At 42.2% G+C, this 14,796-nt stretch overlaps 1 protein-coding gene across 3 annotated transcripts in view; it reads left to right on the forward strand.

The window, feature by feature from the left end:
• Positions 1 to 3,510: 3,510 nt before the first annotated feature.
• Positions 3,511 to 14,796, forward strand: part of HHAT (hedgehog acyltransferase) — a gene marked incomplete at both ends in the record, with an annotated part of 350,098 nt that continues 338,812 nt past the window's right edge. For 2 of the 3 annotated variants that reach the window (XM_082832660.1, XM_082832661.1), the window contains one exon: positions 3,529 to 3,619. In XM_082832660.1, coding sequence (XP_082688786.1) covers positions 3,529 to 3,619 — 91 coding nt within the window. Of the gene's footprint in view, positions 3,620 to 14,796 lie in introns of all 3 variants that reach the window. The other variant, XM_082832662.1, reaches the window with a different exon arrangement.

Consider the following 14,796-nt stretch of genomic DNA (forward strand, 5'->3'; position numbering starts at 1 on the left):
AACAGGGAGGGGGGAAAACACTGGGGAGAGGAATTTTCTTGAGATAAGTGGACAAGAGTTGAAAAGAAGTATTAAGGAAGAAAGATCTGTTAAGAAGGACAGGTGGGTGTCTGTGTGGTGGTGGTGTTTTGAGGTCACATTCCTGGGATTGTGAATGATGAGGCAAGAAAAGTGAGGACTGTATATAATTCCTTTGGGGCTAAGAAAAGAGGTGGTGAGAAGAGACAGTGGTCAGAAAGCTCTCCAGGTGGCTCCCAAGGACAGTTTGTTAGCCGTCTGGGGTGGCCTTGGGTCGAATGTGGGGAGAGGATGGGGATGAGAAACTGGAGAGAATTCTGGGGATGCCGGTCAGCTGAAGAAGGCCCAGCGGCAGGTAGGATGCTCACCCCCTCTCCCCATGGAAGGTCAGTTAGCTGTCATCAATTCTGGAAGGAAACCAGGGCTCTGGCTAGGTAAGCTCCTGATGAGTTAAATTTACTAACTGGTCCTACTGGACAGATCTTAGCTAATGTTCATTGAGTGCTTGCTCTGTGCCAGGCCCTGGGTAAACATTTTACATTTAATCCATTCAATAACTCTATGAGGAAACGTATCTGGAAAGTTGTGATCCACTTAAATTCCTCAGCCAGTCAGCGGCGGAGCCCGGTCTCCCCTAGGTCTGCATCTCTCCCTGATGCATCTCTCCCTGATATGCTGTCAGTAGGAGGCTATTTGGTCCAGTCCCCAGATTTTAGATATGAGGACACAGCCCTGCTGCTTTGTTGTTTATTACTATGTAACTTTGTGTATATGTCTGCAAAACATATACACTGTAGCTAAGCGCAGCATCAAAAAGGAAAATGTTATAACGCTGAGTTTTCTAGTGTCCTGACAGTTAAATCACTAATTCAGGGGAACTGTCCTAGAAGGAGAATGTCCATGAAAAGGTTCAAAAGAGCAGGGCTTCAGGAACTTTGATTTAATCTCCAAGATTATTTATGTTCAAATTTAGTAGCATTTCAAGAGGGGTTCAGCTCTTTGCTAATTGAGGAAAGTCATCCAATATAGTAATACCAACATCCTTGGAAAGGAGAGACAATACGAAACCCAGAGGTTGAAATTCACTTCCCAGTAAATTGGAAATTACTATATTCCTACAAAGTTCCAGAAAGAAATCTTAACATATTCTAGGAGATGCCAGGTATTTAAAAATAAAGTGTGACTAGAAATGTATGAAGTTAGAAGTGGCTCTGAAAAGTAGTAGGGGAACCTGAGAAGGCGTTGTTGGAGTACTAGGGCTTAGAGAGCTTGGGATTGAGAGCATGAGTGGCTGCTTCTGGATTTTTTAGGAGATCTGCAGGAGAAACTCAGACTAGACTGGCTTGGCAAATTTTAGGTAATGACCAGAGGGTCCTCTGGTTCTAGGACCACTGATTTCTGACCTCGTATTTTATGAAAGTGTTACTGAGCCCAAGCTCGTACTGCTCACCACACAACAGGCCAATAAATTGAGAGACAAGGTGTTGGGGCAGGGAATAGCAACTTTATTCGGAAAGCCAGCAGACTGAGAAGATGGTGGACTAGTGTCCCAAAGAACCATCTTACCTGAATTTGAATTCAGGTTTCTTTTATAGTGAAAGGAGAGAGGGTATGGCTGGTTGTTGCAAACATCTTAGTGTCAGGATCCTTTGTTCTTGCAGCTGTCCATGTAGGTCAGATGGTTATGATGTTCCTGTGAACCTCCAAAAAGACAAATGTTATTCTCCGTCCTGCAACTTTTTGTCTCTATATGAACGAAAATATTATACCATTAAAGGTCAGAGCCTTGAGAATGGGCTCTCCTGTATGTTTCAGGCTATAGGCAATATTTTTAACTTGTAGCAAATGCAATAGAATACAAAGGTTAAAAGTTAAACAAAACAGATCCAACATGGAGTCAGATTTGTTCTTCCCTATTACAAAAGCTAAAGTTTATATCCCTTCCTGCTGCGTCTCCCTGTAGCCTGAAGAAAGGAGGTTGTGTGTGGAAGATTCCGAGCCAGGCCCTAAGGACAAGTAACCCTGTGAACTGGCAGTAATGGGGCTGGTGGCTGTACCTGAGCAGTGGGGTGGGGACCCAACGGTCCCAAGACCTGGATTTGAGCCCTGGCTCAGTTGTTTCTGATTGTGTGACCTCGCCGTGCTTCACATTCCTCATCTGTAAATGCCTCCCTCCCTTGCTCCACCTACTTCACCTGGCTGTTGTGAAGGTAAAACGAGCTCACGTGTGAATTCTGATTTTTGGCGTTACTGTCACATAATAGAAATGCTTGCTTGGGGCTTAAAATTTTGCTCTTGTTTTAAGTTGACATCCACAGTGAGACATATTGGAGAGGTTTAAGTAAAGCAATGAGGGCCATAAAAGGGTTTACATTTCATTAACTCTTTGTTATTTGGGAACTGATCATTTAATTTACAGCATTTTAGGACTTTCTGTTACCTGCTTTATTACTTAGCATATAGACATGGCAGCCGTAACAGAGACATGGAGAACAGCACAGGCTTAAATATCCTGGGGGTGCATTTCTCTCTCATGTAATCGTCCAGATATAAGAGGTTCAGGGCAGTTTTGGGGGTGGGGCTGAGGTGGGGTGGTGCATGCAGTCAGGGACCGAGGCGCCTCTGTCTTGTTTTTCTATGTGGCTTTTACCTCTTGGTCCAAAGGTGGCTGTTCCGACTCCACCCAGCAGGAAGGGGATGACCACAGCCTCAGAGCCACAACTATTCAAATGGCCACATTTGGATACACTGTAGAGTCGAGCTCAGCATCCACGTGTTCAGATAGAAATTCAATTACTGTGTAAGAAGGGAGCTGGCGTATACAGGGTGGGCAACTAGTAGGCTATTAACTTCTGTTTAAGAAGTGCCCAGAAGATGGAAGACAGAGTGGCTTTATTAATCCATTCTTATAAACAACTATGGGATGACATTTGAAGGGGAGAACAAGGAGGTAAATGCTGTTGGCTTAGAAGAGGTTTGGAGATGATTCGTGCTTTTCTTTTATTCAGGCTTTTGAATAATAATTTATTATTTATTTGTGGAACATTTGGTAGTCCTTTCCTGCTACATTCCACGTCCTGTGCTAGGTGCTGGGACTCAGAGATCATGGTCCCTACTCTCTAAAGGTCCACTCCACAGGGGGAGACAGGTATGGCAGGCCATGAGAACAGAAGTGTCTGGTGTACACTGTGATGGGAGACAGATGGGGGGCTGTGGGAACTCATAAGGAAAGACCTGCCCACCCTGGGCAGGCAGGGTGTGTGTGTGTGTGTGTGTGTGTGTGTGTGTGTGTGTGTGATGCGATGTGATGCAGGTGGGATAAAGTCATGGCAGGAGGAGGTGTGATAGGAGGAGGGTTATGTCTATATCCCCTTGAATAGTGATGGGTCCCTGGGAGAACAAGTAAGATTCTGTCCTCTAGTGTCATGTTTATGGTTTAATGTTTTTATTTCTGTTTCTCTTCCTAGAAACTCTCAGCGTGGGCCACGGGACCCTTTGTCACAAGGAGCAATGCTGCCCCGATGGGAACTGTCTTTTTACCTGTTTGCTTCCCTAGGCTTCCACTTCTATTCTTTCTATGAAGTTTACAAAGTCTCCAGAGGTAAGGCCCCAACTTTTCTAAACTTGTATCAAGAAAGAAAGATGGAGGAGGGAGTGCTCAGAGGTGGAAGATTCAGGAAGGTAGCCTCATGGGCTCAGGGTGACTTGAGCTCTGCTTTGCTTTCCTCCTGTCTTGGACAGTTTGAATCAATGACCTGAGTCGTGGAGTTTTCCACCCTAATCCTGGATCTTTTAGGGGATCCTGTGGCTGGTCTTCTGTAATAAGAAGGTTTGATTCAATGGCTACTGAAGGCCATGGAGATGATTTGCATTCATAATTAGCAGTAATCTCTTTAACTTCTCTCTCGCCATTACTCCTCTCAGACACATGGAGGCCCGGACTGTTTACTCTTCTTGTTCTGCTGTCCACAGTGCTTTTGTGCACATGTTGAAGAGGACTCATTACCAAGTCCTCATGCCAGCCCATGGGAAGGGGCATGGGAACCCTCCTTTCCTTTAAGGGCAGCTTGGAATAAACATTGCCCTGTCACTTCTGCTCACACCAGTTGGCCAGCACTGAGTTCCCTGGCCACAGCTGGAAGGCTGGGAAATCTTGTCGTTAGCTTGGTGGCCGTGTGCTACATAAAACTTCCCATACTGGGGAAGAATGGAAGAAAGAATTTTAGAGGGTCCATGAGTGAGCTCTTCCGTAGTCAGGGACAGTTTCCTAGAGGTGATGGTGAACCTTGTTTTAAGGAAGAACAGAAGTCAGCCAAGTAGAGAAAGGGGCAGAGGCTCTGTGGACAGAGATGTGTTTGCAGGCAAATGGACCAGCATGTGCAATGCCATTGGGGTGTGAGAAAACACAGCATGATCTGGGAACCCCAAACCACTCAGGAGGGCTGGAGTGTAGTGTGGGGAGGGAGAGTGGTAAGAGTTGAGCTTAGATCAAAGAGCGAGATAGATTGTGAATGACGTTGTGTATTCATTTGGCCGAGGAGTCTGGACTTTATCTTGAAGGCAGGGGAGTTTGCTGAAAGTAATTGTGGTCACTTAAAATGGCAAAGGTAGGTTTTGGGAAGCACAGCTGACAGTGCTGTGCCCCCAGCAGCTGCCTCGCTGTGGATCACTGGGACTGATTTGCGTCACTGGGATCAGCTTTGCCCGCATTCTACCTATGTCCCACTCAAAGCCATGGGAGAGACTGACCATCTAAAGTAGATAAAGGGGGCTTCCCTGGTGGTGCAGTGGTTGAGAGTCTGCCTGCCGATTCAGGGGACACGGGTTCGTGCCCTGGTCAGGGAAGATCCCACATGTCGCAGTATGGCTGGGCCCGTGAGCCATGGCCGCTGAGCCTGCGTCCGGAGTCTGTGCTCTGCAACGGGAGAGGCCACAACAGTGAGAGGCCCGCGTACCGCAAATAAATAAATAAATAAATAAATAAATAAAGTAGATGAAGACTGTTTGGTCAAGGCTGTCCAAGTAGCTGCATTCCCTGGCTGGAGCCTCTGAGCTCTCAGGGCCCATGTGCAAGGAACTCACCTGGTCTTTGTCAGGCACCATGTTAGGTACTTTATGTACCCTGTCTCATTCTGTCTTTACAGCAGCCCTGTGAGATGGTGTGTTACTTAGAAGATAGGCTTGGCTGCAGAAACATAGCCTCCAGAATAACTGTGGTCAGGCCTGGTATGGTGTCTGGATAGCATCCATGACCCTGGCTCCTTCTACTATGTTCCTCTGCCATCCCTGACATATGGTTCCACCTCATGACGTTGGCTGCTCCAACTCCAGCTGCCATGTTCGCTTTTTTCCCAGCAGGAAGCGTGCAAGGGAAGGGGGCGGGCAGACCCTCTCTTTTTTTAGAGCATAACCTTGAAAGTTGCTTATGTCGTATTCTTTCATGCGCTGTTCGTTAGAACCTAGTCCGTGGCCATATCAACTATGAGGGAAACTAGTAAATGTAATCTTTGGTTGGGAGGCCATCTTTTTCCCAGCTAAACCAAAGGGTTTTATTATAGAGGAAGAAAGAAAGAATGGGTGTTAGCAGTTAATCATCAGTCTTTTCCATAAAATGGGTGCGATTGTTGTCCATCGTTACCTAACAAACCATCCTGAAGCTTTGTGATTTAAAACAACTACCGCCATTTATTATCTCTCACTGTTCTGCGAGGTTCTTTTCCTTTTAAATAGACTGTTTTTTTAAGAGCAGTTTTAGGTTCACAGCGATATTGAGCAGGAAATACAAAGAGCTTCTATGCACTCAGCGTCCCCTGGCAAGCACAGCCTCCCTGACTATAGCATCCTGCGCCAGAGTTGATACAGTTTGTTACAATTGACAAACCTGTATTGATTTATCATTATCGTCCAAAGTCCACAGTTTATAGTAGGGTGCATTCTTGGTATCATCATAGTATCATCCAGAGTAGTTTCACTGCCCTAAAAATCCTTTGTGCTCTGTCTGTTCATCCCTCCCTCCCCTTTAACCACTGTCAACCCCTTATCTTTTTACCATCTCCATAGTTTTACCTATTTCAGTTTAAAAAATTTTTTTTTTTTTTTTTTGGCCGCACTGCACAGCTTGTGGGATCCTAGTTCCCTGACCGAGGATCAAATCTGGGCCCCCTGCAGTGGAAGTGCGGAGTCCTAACCACTGGACCACCAGGGAATTCCCAGTTTTATCTATTTCAAAGTATCCTATAGTTGGAATCATACAGTATGTAGCCTTTTCACGTTAGTTTCTTTCACTTAATATGCATTTAAGGTTCCTCCATGACTTTTCATGGCTTGGTGGCTTATTTCCTTTTAGTGATGAACAGTATTCCATTGTCTGAATGTACCACAGTTTATTCATTCACTTACTTAAAGGCATCTTGGTTGCCTCCAAGTTTTGGCAATTATAAATAAAGCTGCTATAAACATCCATGTGAAGGTTTTTGTACGGACATAAGTTCTCAGCTCTTTTGGGTACATACCAAGGAGCAATGGCTGAATTGTATGTTAAGAGTATGTTTATTTTTATAAACAGCTTTCTTCCAAAGAGTTGCCAGTTTTCTTCCAAAGAGGCTGTATCATTTTGCCCTCCCGCCAGCAATGGGTTCCTGTTGTTCCACATCCTTGTCAGCATTTGGTGTTGTCAGTGGTTTAGATTTTGGCCATTCTAATAGGTGTGTAGTGGTATCTTGTTATTGTTTTAATTTGCATTTCCCTGATGTGTATTGTGGAGCATAGTTTCATATGTTTGTTTGCCATCTACATGCTTTGATGAGCTGTCAGGTGAGGACTTTTGCCCATTTTAAAATCAGATTGTTCATTTTCTCACTGTTGATTTTCAACAGTTTTTGGTATCTTTTAGATAATAACCCTTTATAAGATATGTTTTTGCAAATATTTTCTCCCAATCTGTGGCTAGTCTTCTCATTCCCTTTCCAGTATCTTTCATGGAGCAAAACTTTTAAATTTTAACACAGGCAGCTTATCAATTTTTTTCTTTCATGGATTATGCCTTTGGTGTTGTATCTAAAAAGTCATTGCCACGTCCAAGGTCATCTAGATTTTCTCTGATGTTATCTTCCAGGAGTTTTATAGCTTAGCATTTTACATTGAGATCTATGATGTCCATTTGTGAAGGGTGTAAAGTCTGTGTCTGGATTCATTTTTTTTTGCATGTGGATGTCCATTTGTTCCAGCACCTTTTGTTGAAGAGGCTCTCTTTGCTCCACTGTATTACCTTTGCTTGTTTGTCAGAGACTGGTTGTGTATATTGATGTGGGTCTGTTTCTGGGCTGTCTGTTCTGTTGCATGGATCTCTTTGTCTGTTCTTTTACCCATACCACACTGTCTTGCATACCATAGCTTTTTAGTAAGTCTTGAAGTTGGATAGTACTGGTTGTCCGACTTTGTTTTCCTCCTTCAATATTGTGTTGTCTGTTCTGGGTCTTTTGCCTCTCCATATAAACTCTAGAATCAGTTTGTTGATATATACAAAATAACTTGCGAGGATTTTGATTTGGGTTGCATTGAATATATAGATCAAGTATGGAAGAACTGATATCTTGACAATATTGAGTCTTTCCATGAGCATGGAATATATCTCCATTTACTTAGTTCTTCTTTGATTTCTTTAATCAGAGTTTTGTTGTTTTCCTCATATATAACATACATATTTTGTTAGATTTATACCTAAATATTTCATTTTGGGGGGTGCTGTTGTTTTTAATTTCAAATTCTACTTGTTCATTGCTGATATATATTTGTTTATTTATTTTTTGGCTGCGTTGGGTCTTCATTGCTGCACGTAGGCTTTCTCTAGTTGCAGCAAGCAGGGGCTACTCTTCGTTGTGGTGTGCGGGCTTCTCATTGTGGCGGCTTTTCTTGTTGCAGAGCACGGGCTCTAGGCATGCAGGCTTCAGTAGTTGTAGCACATGGGCTCAGTAGTTGTGGCTGGTGGGCTCTAGAGCACAGGCTCAGTAGTTGTGGCGCACGGGCTTAGTTGCTCCGTGGTATCTGGGATCTTCCTGGACCAGGGCTCGAACCCATGTCCCCCGCATTGGCAGGCGGATTCTTAACCACTGTGCCATCAGGGAAGCCCCATTGCTGATATATAGTAAAGCGACTGACCTTTATATATTAACCTTGTTTCCTGCAACCTTGCCATAATTGCTTATTAATTCCAGGAATTTTTTTGTTGATTCTTTGGTTTTTCTGGATAGACAATCATGTTATCTGCATACAAAGACAGTTTTATTTCCGCCTTCCCATTCTGTATACCTTATATTTCATTTTCTCCTTTTACTGCATTAGCTAGGATTTCCAGTACAGCGTTGAGAAGGAGTGATGATGGGGAACATCCTTACCTTTTTCCTGATCTGAGCAGGAAAGCTTCTAGTTACTCACCATTAAGGATGATGTTAGCTGTAGGTTTTTGTGGGTGTTCTTTACTCAGTTGAGGAGGTTCCTCTCTATTTCTAGTTTACTGGGAGTTTTGAATCATAAATGGGTGTCGGATTTTTTCGAATGCTTTTTGTGCATCTACTGATATGATCATGTAATTTGTCTTTAGCCTGTTGTTTTGATGGATTACATGGATGGAGTTTCATGTTTTGTGAGACTTTGTTTTTAATAGATCTGGATTGGACTTAGCTGGGCAGTTCTTCTGCTTTGTGTGTTGTTGCTGGGCTGCGATTATCTGGTGGCTCAGCTAGGCTGAAACGTCCAAGATGGCTGACTCACATGACAGGTTATCAGCCAAGAGCTCCGCTGGAGGCTGTCAGCTGGAATGCTGTGGCTCTCTGTATGTGGTTCTCCACGTGGCTTTGAAGAAGGAGTATTGCATGTGTGTAAAACCAGAAGCTGCAGATCTCTTAAAGCCCAATCTGGGAAGTTGCGTAGGTCACTTCTGCCTCACTTATTGGTCAAAGCAAATCATAGGGCCAGTCCAGATTCAAGGGGAGGAAGGACTATGGCTTTTAATGGCTGGAGCAGTGCACATAGACACGGAGACAAGCAATTGATGGTGGCCATCTTTGGAGTCTCTCTACCACAATGGGTGTTATACTTTTTTACCCAGATGGGGATACTGAGGTTGAAAAATATAACTTGTCCAAGGCCACACATCTAATAAATAATGGAACAGGTTTGTCCAACTCTAGACCCAATATTTTATTCTATTCTGCCACTCGTATTTATTGATAATTTAATTTCCTAAAGCAGCTTGCTTTATAGGAGAAGCCCTTTTATCCATTATACTGTAAAAGTTCAAACCTTAAAATTTTATCCCACTGGAACAAAATTTTTCCTTCTTATGTGGTGAAAGCTACTGGGATGGAGGTGGGAGGGGATCCTTCTGTGGAGAATACAGAACTTTTCTGCATCTCAGTTGATCCAACCGCTGTCATCCTGTTTGATTTATTACTGACCACACCCTAGCCTGGAGCATCTTTTATCCTTCAGGCTTTTTCTCTTAATATCATTGCCAAAGTGGCCACTCCCAAGAAGTGTCTTATTTCTCTATTCCTTTTTCCATTCAGCTCATGGAAGCCAGATCCCCCTGCCTTGCCAAAGTGTGTTTAACGCAATGTTGAGTTTCTTTTGCTCCACGTCGTAGTATCTAATTCAGGAAAAAGTGCCACTTAACCCAATTATGGAAGTAGATCCACTGGGAAAACTGTCTCTTCTTTGAACTTTTTTGGGTGTTTGGTTCTGGAGCAAATATAGGGCCTAGAACATACTAGAGGCTCAGAACTTATTCGTTAAGTGGAATGCCACGGGTGGGCACTTACACGGCTGCTTTCTCTGGGCACAGAGCAGGCATCTCATTCACTGCTCTCTTCCCCATCAGCAGTAGCAGGGTGGTCTGACCATTAGGGACAGCAGCAGACTGATTATAACAGCCCTAGTCACAAGGGATCTCTTGGTAAATCCACAGCAGGGACTGAACAGAACAGCCCTTCTTCCACTCAGCTCTTCCAAGAGTCTACATAGAGTGTGTCAAAGTCATATGGAAATGCTCGGGGGTGGGGTGGTGGTGGTAGTGGTGATCTTCTATGCTTGGTGACCTCTCCCCTGGTATTCTGCAGTATTGTGGCTAATCCAAACCTGCTACATTAAGTTTGTGTCTTATGGTTTAGAACATGTAGAAATACTTTTATGTCTCTCTGATTGCACTTAATTTGAGGAAAGATACAATGTGTCACGCAGTAACCTTGAAAGAATTAATGCCTTTGCCTAAAAGAGGGCTATGTATTTTTGTTGCTCATATCAGCTTAATGCAGTTCTTGGAATGCAAACAGTTGAATTCTCATCAGTGAAAACCATTGGTGATAGGAGGCCACCTGGAAAAGCATCTGGAAAGGGAAGTCATGGCCTCCTGTTTCAGCTTACTATTGATTTATATTCAAAATTTCTTTCTTCTTGTACCTATTTCGACATTTTGTAGCTTTCTAGCGATCTATGCATTTTATGGAGGTTTTCAACTTGATTAGTATATTGTGGTTTGTAATACTTACCTTAGAAAAAATTTGTTGTTTCTCTAGTTGGCTTTTCTCTCATTGTATACTTTGTTATTTACATCTTCTCCTTCACTCCGTCTGTCCTACTTTTTTTTCCTTTGTGCTAGAGATCTTATTAATCTCTTCAGCTTTGTTAGATATCTCAATTGTTTCTTTTTGTTCTCCAGTTCATTGATTTCTGCCCTTATCTGATTATTCCCTTCCTTATTGTTTCTTTGGGTTTGCTCTGTTCCTTCATTCCAACTTTATGAGTTGAATGCTTAGCTCATTTTTTTGTGAGGAATCTATTTGTACTGTTTTATCGTACCTGATTGTTTTTCTCAGAAGGATTTCCGGAAGAGGAAGTATAGAGTCAAACTACATGAATGTTTTTAAGGTTCTTGATAGATAAACCCAGACTGTTCTCCAGGAAGGCTGTGCCAATTAACACGTTTTCTATTGGAGAATGTCCATCTTACTGTAGTCTCAGTAAGTTTAGCCTTTATTCTTCAATCCACCTCATATGTGTTTGGTATATTGATAAGAAGTGTGAAGAGTTAAATTACTTTTTTTCCCAAATAGGTAACCAAACACTATTTAATAAGTCTTTCTTTATTGAATTATAATGCAGTCTTGATCATGTACTAAATTATTATATCTACTAAATTCTTTTATGGATATGCACACATGCATACACACACAGTATGGGGGCTGTCTTTTCTGTTTCATTGATTTCTCAATTAATTCTTACATCAGTACTGTGCTGTTTTAATTATTTTTGCTTTTTAAATGTCTGAATATCTGGTGGAGTAAGTTACCACTCCTTGTTCTTTATTTCCATTCTTTTCTTAGCTATTCTTACTGGTTTATTCTTCGAGATACATTTGAAATTGGCAGGTTCCAAAAAAATCTCATTAGGGTTTTAATCAGAATTACAGTAAGCCTAGAAATTAATTTGTAAATAATTGACAATCTTATAATATTGCATCCAGGAGTATGGTATTTTTTTCTCAAGGTTTCTGTTACTTCCCTTCAAAAAAGTTCATGGTTGTCTTCATAATAGGCCCTGTTAAAATTCCTAAGATTATTTGTAAGTCTTTTTCTTCGTTTTATAATTGGGAACCTTTCCAATTATATTTTCTATAATTTCTAGCTGATTATTTCTGGTCTATAGTAAAGTTGTTTATTTTGGTCTCTCTATTTTATGTTCCAAAAATTATTGAATTCTCTTAGGGTTCCACTGGCTTTTATCATTTGATTGTCCTGGCTTTTGTACTAAGATGATATCCACACATAATGATAATGGTTTTGCTTCATCTATTATTACTTAGCCAGGACTTCTAGAACAATATACTAGTTGGAAAAGAATGCTGTCCTGATTTTGTCATCCCTGACTTTAATGGAAAGCCGTACATTGTTTTACCATTAGTGAAACGCTGAATAAGCTTTTCTTTGGGAAAAAAACATGTTAAGGACTATGTCTAGCTCCCTTTTACTAAAATTTTAAAATCAGCAATACATGTTGAATGTTATCCATTTTTAAAGTATCTATTCAGATGATTACATAGTTTTCCTTTCTCAACCTATTGATATTGTAATCATATTTCCAATATAGTTCATATGGTTTCCTACAACAAACCTACCGTGACTATGCTATTTTTAAATATACTGGTTGTTTCTGTGTTTAAAAAAATATTAATAATTTCTAAGTGAGATTAACTGGCCTGTAGTGTTATTGTTTCATCCTCAGATTTCAGTATCAGCATTCTGTTAAGTTTTTGAAATGAATGGGGACGCTCCCCCACTGACTCCGCCAATATTATGGAACTGTTTAAGTAGTATACGAAGTGTCGGCATCAAAGTTTGATGTCATTCGCTTGTAAGTTTGTCTAGCCACAGAGTCTCTTTGGAAGTAGACTTATCGAAAACTTTTCAGTATCTTTCAGGATTATTGGTATACGTAGCTTTTCTTCTTAAGTCAGTGTGAGTAATTTATATTTTTCGATTTCATTGAAATTTTCACATGTATTAATGTACGGTTGTATGTCCTGTTCTTAAAATGTTTTGAATTCTACGTGTGTCCCTTGTTTTAGGAAATTTAAAAAGGTTTTGTCTACTTGGTAGGTTGATTCTCTTTTTCAAAGAACAAGCTCTTGGATTTATTTATAAATTCTCCCATTTTTCTGTTCTCTGTGATTGCTTTCTGATGAACAGCAGCCACCCTAGATCTTTTTGGCTTTACAGAGCCCAGGCTCACCTTTCATGGAGTAGCTATCTTCCTGAAAATTTGCAGTTACAGATATTTTTATAAAAGGAACTGTGCTTTCCATTGATTTGAGTTTTTATTTCACAGGTATTTTATTTTCATTTCTTTAATCTTCAGTGACAAGCAGTTAATGTTTCTCTAAATAAACTCTGTGACACCAGAGAGCCCTGATATTTAAGCAGATATGGAGCAAATCATTTGAATTGCCGCCTCCAGTTTCTTCTCTCTTTTTTTTTCTAGTAGGTATTCTTAAAGTGGGATGCAAATATAGTTGAGCATATTCATCTTTTGACTTTTGTTTGTTCCTTTACATGCCTTTTCTTATCACTTGTCACTAATCCCAGCTTATGAGAAAAGGCTATAGCAGCTCATTTATGGATTAATTCTTTTATGTCGTTCATGCAACATACTAACCTGTCACAGGGGACAGGCTTTGTCAATCCGGAGGTAATTTTTCCCACTTGCTTCTGTGATTAGGAGTTTGGTTGCAAGACGGCTGGTTACTTATCTGGTGGCCCCAGTTCAGGGCAGGGAAACAAAGGCTACCAGTCCTGTGTTTGTACAGGTGCCCTTGGAACCAGGTGAGCTGGCTGCCCATGGACAGAACCACTAGGGGCCCTTCAGTTAATACAGCCTTGTGAAAGGACCCAAGTGCAGGGGGCAAGGTCTGGACAGCCTGTCTAGATAGCCAACATTAATTGTGCTGTGGTGCAGCTAAGACTCCGAGTGTTCCATTTGTCAGGGCTTCGTGTTATATTTGATCTTTTTTTTTCCATGTTACCTATGGCCAGGGTCATAGGAAACCGTCAAGTCGCTGCCTTCCTACTGGAATTCCAAGTCTCCTGGCCCACCTGTTCCTCTCAGGCTTGCACTGGTGTTTTCTTCCTAGATTGACACTGATCCTCAAGGGAGGGGCTTGTTGGCTTCCAGAGAGCCTGCTTTCTTAAAGCCTGTGATTAACCTCTCACAAGCACTCGGGACCGGGCCCTGGGCTGGGGGGCACTTGAAGGCAACCCTCAGTGTTAGACTCTACAGCGCCTCACTCCTCAGGCCCCCTGCTCCCCCAGCCTTTGCTCTGTGTTGCGTCAAAGCTTACGGCTTTTCCTTTACTGGAGCGTTTCCATCTTAGTCTGGGGCTTCTGGCTCTCCAGGAAGCCCTAAGGATTCCCATGCAAACTGTGTGCCTGGTGGCCTGCCTTGATAGACCCCAGAATTCCTAAGGAGTCGCAGATGAGCAGCTCTTTCAGGGAGATTTGAAGGTCATTTATGTGTATATCGCTTTGCGTCCTATTTACATATATGATTTGTTTTTGCTTGGGCTATTTCTAAACCACTTTATTATTCCCTGAGTGGGAACTGGAAGAGAAGAGAGAAGGAGCCCACGTTCTTCAAGAATCTCATGGAAAAACCAGCACCTTTTCTTCCCTCTTGTGTATGATCATGTACCTGTGCATATCTGAGAGTTGCTTACTATTCAATTCTCTTATCTTTAGAAGCCCATCTTTTCGGCTCCCTTCCCCCACTCTCATTTACTACCACGGTCTGCTGTATCCTCCGGCTTCCTAGAGAAATAAAGACTCCATAGGAGCTGATTGGAATTTTTCAAATGCATAGAAACAGCAGGACAGTTGGGCCACGGTTGGGTGTGCATGTGCCCGACAGCGGCTTGTATCAGACGAGGGTGTGTGTGTGTGTGTGTGTGTGTGTGTGTGTGTGTGTGTGTGTGTGTGTGTGTGTGTGTGTGTGTTTCCCTCCCCTTCCCTCTAATTACCCCTACCCCACACCAGAATTGATTTCCCATCACACTGTTGAGGGTGAAAGGGTAGGTAGTTTAGAGGCTTTAAGTGAACGGTTTACCACCACAGTTCATTGGCGATTGAAATGCGAACCCTCTCACTCAGCAGGTGGAATGGGGCTTTGATGTATCCCATTGTTGGGTGGTGGTTGTTGGTGGAGGGCAGGGGAAGAATCAACAGCTGACGTAGT

Source organism: Leucopleurus acutus, assembly GCF_964270905.1.
Source record: "Leucopleurus acutus genome assembly, chromosome: 2".
NCBI classification, from domain to species: domain Eukaryota; kingdom Metazoa; phylum Chordata; class Mammalia; order Artiodactyla; family Delphinidae; genus Leucopleurus; species Leucopleurus acutus.